Raw genomic sequence first — 6,787 nt, 5'->3', positions numbered from 1 at the left:
AATTTGGGAATTTAACAAAAAAAGCAACAGTAGTCGTGAATAAAACATATAAATAAATAAATAAACCGTTTATAAAAAAATAAAACATATTGTGGCTTTTCTTTCCTCTTTTAACTTTAAATCCATTATACAGTTTGGGAAACGAAGAAAAACGGAAAGATTAGACTTAATAAAACATATATAAACATATTTCGTCATCAAAAAGAAGATATAACTAAAAAGAAATTCTAACAGGACGTATAAGCAATCTCAATTATTATATTAATATTACACCTAAAGGTAGGCAAGCCAACGTTAAATTCTCTGCTATTTGCAGAAAGAATGTTATACTCTATGTTAATTGCAAAGCCGTCGGCAAAAGTCCCCATGCAGATTGTTAAGACAGAGATGGCAAAGCGCTTACATTCAAAAAAACTAAATGAACAAAAAAATATTACATGCAAAATCTGAAAACATTTCGTTGAGAATTTGGTTAAATTTACGAATCTACAACAAGTTTTCTGATAGATAGCTTACGGGAATAAATTTGTCCCAATTTATTACAGAGACAATGCTTTCATTCTTTTTTTATTGCGTAAATCTCTTTATTCCCATAATAATGCTTTTGTTACAACATTGGCAACTAGAAGCCTCGCAAAGTTCGGCGATGGCAGCACTGGATGTAATGAACATCTCGCGTGTCAAAGAAAAAAAAAAGTGTAAACAAAGTAGGAACGAATTTAAAAAAAAGGACAGTAATAAACTTGTAAATACAAAGATTTTAGATTAATTAATTAACTCAAGGAGCTAAATTAAAGGAAAAGTTGTTTCTTTCATTGTGCTTTAAAAAAAAGCCAATCTATTCTTACGCGTATATGTATATTAATATATATATGTATGTATATGCATATATCAATCGAGAACTCAGACCATACATAGCAACAAAAAAAAGGAAAAAATGAATAAATCACTGTGAAATGAATTTGTAAAGAAAAAGTTATAATTAAATACAATTTGAGTGAGAAAGCGATATTAAACCTACCCGCAAACACTCCTTAATTTAAGTTTAAAAGTATTGAATGATAATTGCGACCACAGCAACAAAAATTGCCATATAATTCGTTAGAGAATGCGAAAACAACCAATTAATTACGTATGCGGGGTATGCGGGCAATTTGAATTTGCTCTCTGCCTTTTTGTTTATTTTATTTGATTTTTTATTTTTCAATTGTCGCATACGCATGTGTCAGTGGTGTCAGTGGTAGTAGCAGTTGGTGAGTGTTGTTTGGGTCATAAAAATTAACGCTTGGATGTGTTTAAAAACTTTAACCAAAAAGTGTTTATTTAAAAGAAAATTGTAGAAACAAAAAAAAAAAAAAAGCGAAAAGGTTCAACAAGTGTTGCTGTTCGTCTTGTGTGTGTGTTCGTTGTTCGTCTTGTGTGGAAACGTATAAAAACAAACATTACGCACACTACTGAATAAATATTTTTGGAAAATCTCGAAAATTTTTTAATGTATTGTATGTTATGGATTGAAGAAGCAAGCGGACATGTTTATATCCCTTGTTATGCTTTACCTACTTTGGAAGTGCGTTTTTTGTTTGTTGTAACGAGGTAATATTATATTTGGTTGATAAGTACTGTTAATCGGTTTTTTTTTTTTTTATTGTTAATGCACAACACATACAGTGCAGCTAATTGACGATTCTGAATAAAGTTCTGATGTTTCTAATGATTTGAATAACAGCGCAGCACACGATATTAATTGTAAACAAATGAAAAATGTACAAAATGTCAAATAATTTCATTTCATCATTTTCGCTCAGAAATAGACAAAATTGATTGTGGTGGCAAAAAAATTTTTGGGTAAAAAGTTCGATAGATTTTGAAATGTGGCTAAGCCGTCCACACGAGTTTCAAAAAAGTATGCGAGAAAACATGATGAAAATGGAATGTAAAATAAATTACTTACATGTATTAACCCAGGATTTATCTATTAATGGCCTTTCATAACAAAGTGTAACTGTGGACTGCGACATGTGTGACATCATTTCATGTTGAGACTACATATCGCAGACACGGGAAACCGATTATTGCAAAACATTTCTTAGCCTTAGTAAAACGCGATAGTAGTTGCCAAGAAATGTTGAAGGTTGTACGCACCCGGCGCATCCATTAAACCATTAAGTGGAATGGATGCAGGAATATTTTATCTAGGACTCGCTAGATTCGCTGATTTCGCCAAATAATTTTGCATATTAGCAAAGTCAAAATATTCGACAACAAAGAATAATGAACATGTTTTTGGGGAAAAAGGTCTCATCTTAATCACGTACGATTTAAGTGACATGCATCAAAGTTACATTAAATCGCTTTGATAACCAGCTTCTTTGACTTTCTTAATTTGGAAAGCCGATTCTAAACTTTTCACTATATAATTTGATTATTGGTTAACCGATACAAACGCAACAATCGTACATTATCGCTTACGATGAAATCGCCGACAATCACTTTTAATGCAAAAATTTACATAAATTGTAAACATTACGATTTAAACTCTAAAAGATAAAAAGAAAAATGTGATTTCATGCGAAAAGATTACTACTTTTCCTTTTCCATTGTGCCCTATCACACTGGGTAGAATTGGCATAACTAATAATAATTATTAAAGTGCCTAAAATCACTGCGGGGGCCTGGTGCAGATGTTCTTGGTCATTCGCTCATATCAGTCCGCTTCGAAGAAGTACTGCGACAATTCGAAAAAATATATAGAAAAATGCTTGCGAATGAAGCACATGTCGTAGTAAATGTCACACTTTTTTTAGTGAAATTTTATATATACGCTTAATTCTCTTTTTACACGAAATGTGATTTAACACAAGCTTAGAAGAAAAAAAATACTTTTTTTACACGAATTGTTTCGTTTTAACACGATTTTCAATACTCTATGAATATTTTTAATGCATATTTTGAATTTTCTCATTGCCACTCAATTTGATTATGCCGATTGTATGCATGTATGAGTGGGATTTTTCGAATTATGCATACGGTAAAGACGTAATGTCTTTTTTCCGCAATTTACTTCGCTTTTTTCAAGTATAAGTTATTTTTTGTAATATATTTAGCGAATTGAAATGTGTAAGCGCGAAATAAATTCTTAAGTGAACTTTTAACGTATAATTTTTATATATGTAGGACCATGTATATATTAGACCAAATTGACGTGTAAGTGACCTCCAATATGGGAGGCTTTTATGAAAATTATGCATTTACATAAAAATAATGTATAGTTTTTAGTGTTTTATTAAGGAAATAAGTGAATGACCGTATTAGGTGATGTGGTGTAGGGACATGGCATTCTTATTATTATTGTGTTATTAGTATTTTGCACACTTTCTGTTAATTAGTTGGAAATTTAAAGATACTTAAAAATAATGCGTTTGGAAAGCACAATATGGAGTTATCCGTTGCATAGAATTATCGCATTCTTCCTGCGAATGTCAAGCGTTATATATCGCAAAAGATGCTCGTTTTTTAGAAATGTAACAGAAGCGGAAACAAAACGGTGTGGGTCGGAAAAATGGAAACTTTTCAAAATCGAAACATTGAAATTTTATACCACGTGCTAAATCACTTGTCGTACAAGGACATACTCAGTTTGCACAGTGGTACGTAACACCCAGAAGACCTTAAGATAGACTCACTGTCCGACTCGGAATCACATTCTGAATGGATTTAAGATGGATATTTTAATAAAGTTTGATGCACTGATGTGTTTTGGCCCAAGAACAAACGCTATTGAACATGATACAGATGGGATCAGTTTTTCCAATAATTTTCCATATAATATCTTACTTTAGTAAGTCATATTGTGAATAATTGTATACTAATTGTGTAACCGGGATGGTGTACCATATTTAATCGTTCGCCGTGTCCCATTATAGATTTTTTTTCTACTTATTTTTGTTACATCTACAAAAAATCCAAAAAGTGAACAGAAAACACTATTATTAACTGGTTGTTATTCGAAAAAGAATAAAATGTTATATGTATATAGTTTTGGTAAATGATTTTTAAGTACTTCTTTATAGTATCATGGATTTAATCATCTTTAGAAGGTCGATTAGATTCATTATTTATATCAAGGCGGATGCATACAATGTAAAGATTTTTACATGCGCCCAGTTTTGAAAATATATTAAAAATCAGAATCTTAACTGAAAAGAGAGTTTCATCTAAGTCGGTGTAAGGCAATAATGTTTTCAGTCTAATATAAATGTGATATTGCTTTCGATATAATGCTGTTGCTTAATAAGTGAATTTGTTATAAAAAGAAAAACAAAAAAAAAAAAAAAAATAAATAAATAAATAAAATATTAATTGTGAACATATGCTTAGGGATAATGGATCATTTTCAAACAGCCTTGAATCCGAGAAAACAAGAGTTATTGGAGGCACGTTTCATTGGAGCACGGGTAAGTTAATTGAAATTTTGTTTTCAAATTCATTAAATTATTAAAGAAACTATGTAGAGCCTAAGGTGTTCAAAGCTTTAAAATATTTATATCTTCTTAAGCAGTACACCCGGAGGCGCTTACTTTAGCGTTGCTTAATTTGTCAGTTCATCTAAAAGATGGATTATTGGATTGGCAAAAAAGAATTTTCGACATTTCTTTTTTTTTTTTTTTTTATTATTATATTATTTATTTTCTTCCTTACGAAAATTCATTCTTTGTCAGCTTGTTATTAACGCAGATTATGTGCAATATTCTCATTTTTCATCAAGTTAACTTTGTATCGGTTTTGCATTAGAAACTTATAAAGTAGAGGCAAAGTTATATTTATATTCTTTGCATATATGGCAAAAATGCAGCACATCACTTTTTTTTTCTTCTTTTTTAAATTGCTTATGATATATGTATATAGCGGTGGGGTTTGGTAATTCAGACGAGCGTGAGACGTGTGGTTCGATAAAGAAAATTTATAGAAAACAAACGAAAAACGAAACTTTATTTGCATCGAATCGTATCTTCAATGCGCTTGTTATTATGTCCTAAGGAAACATTCTGATTAATAACAAATTTCTCCGTTGGCCGAATATGACCGTGTGTGCGTCGAATTTTTTATAATATTTGTCTGTATATGCACTAGGCCAATAAAGGCTACGCTCAAATTGCGAAATATTAATGTTTCTCTTATTAAAAAACTGCATTTATGGTTTGAGCGTCAAAAAATATATTTTCTAACCCTTAATATGCATAGCAAAGTTAAACTCGTAATTTTTTACGTAGCAAGTAACTTTTGCATAGTGTTTTTTGTTTTAAACCGTTAAATGCATAATTGGGGTTAATTTTTAATTTTTTGTGTTTACACTTTTTTATTAAATTAATTTTAAAATTAAATGAAATTGGAATGTAAACAAATGGCAACAAAATGCATTTAAAAATTAAATAAAAATTTGCATTAAATAACGATTAAGAAAAAAATATTTTTTTTTCGCCTTATGATCAAGTTATAAACAATAAGTACACTTCAATCGCAAAAACTATCAAAAAAAAGTTGATATTTTATTATTATTATTTTAATTTTAATTTTAGACTAATGAAATGAATTCTTAGACTAAAAAAAAGACATTGAGCACTAGCAACACAGGCTATCGGCTCATAGGTATTTTAATATACTAGTTGCGAATAAAGTTAAGAAACTAATATTTTACTGGAGAATCTTTAGCATCTAGTTCTTGTCTACGTCTTGGCATTACAAAATCCCAATTTTATTTGTTATATTCAGTTACATCAATTTTGCATCATTCCCCAAGTAAAGCTTTCTTAAGATCTTTCATGTTGGAAATTTTAAATATAATATTATAAAGTGAGCATCCCTTTACAATGAGAGATGTATGCTTCATATCGTTACAGTGCTGAAAAATCCGTTTGCCCCAAAGGATCCATTTTAGTTGCGAAAGTCTCAAATTGACTTTCAAGAGATTAAGAAAAACTTAACAATCCATTTTAGTGCCAATAAAGACCAGATTTCCTATTCCTAAGCCTGAGATATGCGATCACCAAAGCATAACGAGCTCTCCCCCGCGCTTTACAGTTAGTAATAAATTTTGTATTAGTTTTCCTCCGTACCCATTGTGTACCATCGTACCCGAATATACGAAGCATTAGACTCGTTACTAAAAATTAATTTTTTCCCACAATTTTTATATCATTCATCAATTTTGTAGAGTTTTGCAAACTCGAGGCGTTTTATCATATTAATTTCACTTATATACGGTTCTTCTGCTTGGAATGCAGATAAGGAAATCAATGAATCTTAAAACGTTTCGAACGGTTTCGAAATTAATATTAATCTGTTTATATTTTTTTAGTTAGGTCTTTTGCAATGCCAATAGCCCTACGTTTGGGCTCACTTGCTACAATATGTATGCTACAAATAATATTTAGTTTTTTTTGTTTTTTGTTTGTTTAGTCGGCCCGATTGATATCCATGATATTTGCGTTATTGTAACTTTTTATAATAGTTTCGAACAGTAGAGCTCGACTAATTCCAATTGATTTTGCTATTTCTGCGTAAAATTTTTTCCTCGCTTCTTAACTTTTTATAATTACTTTTCGAATCTCCTGAGAAATTTCTTTGTGTCTTTGTGGCTTTGTGTATTTTAAGGAAAAGAAGTGAAGAAGTTTACCTTAATTGAAAAATTTATATTATAAAAATGTACGAAAACAAGTAGAAAAATCAATCGAGACATTTTTTGTGTTTGAAGAATATTTTTTATTTATAACTTTACCAAAAAAAAAAA

General features: G+C 30.2%; 1 protein-coding gene across 3 annotated transcripts in view; it reads left to right on the top strand.

Moving 5' to 3' along the window:
- Positions 1-1,156: 1,156 nt before the first annotated feature.
- The window catches only part of LOC119637264 (serine/threonine-protein kinase tousled-like 2), a 118,356-nt gene continuing 112,725 nt past the window's right edge, over positions 1,157-6,787 (top strand). Inside the window, exons 1-2 of one of the 3 annotated variants that reach the window (XM_038033154.1) lie at positions 1,157-1,593; positions 4,189-4,454. In XM_038033154.1, coding sequence (XP_037889082.1) covers positions 4,383-4,454 — 72 coding nt within the window. In that variant the 5' untranslated portion in view covers positions 1,157-1,593; positions 4,189-4,382. Of the gene's footprint in view, positions 1,594-4,070; positions 4,455-6,787 lie in introns of all 3 variants that reach the window. The other 2 variants (XM_038033153.1, XM_038033152.1) reach the window with 2 other exon arrangements.

The sequence above is a fragment of the Glossina fuscipes genome, unplaced genomic scaffold, assembly GCF_014805625.2.
Source record: "Glossina fuscipes isolate IAEA_lab_2018 unplaced genomic scaffold, Yale_Gfus_2 59, whole genome shotgun sequence".
In the NCBI taxonomy this organism is placed as follows: Eukaryota; Metazoa; Arthropoda; class Insecta; order Diptera; family Glossinidae; genus Glossina; species Glossina fuscipes.
The sequence above is the reverse complement of the archived record's forward strand: the minus strand, read 5'-3'. Positions and strand labels throughout refer to the sequence as shown.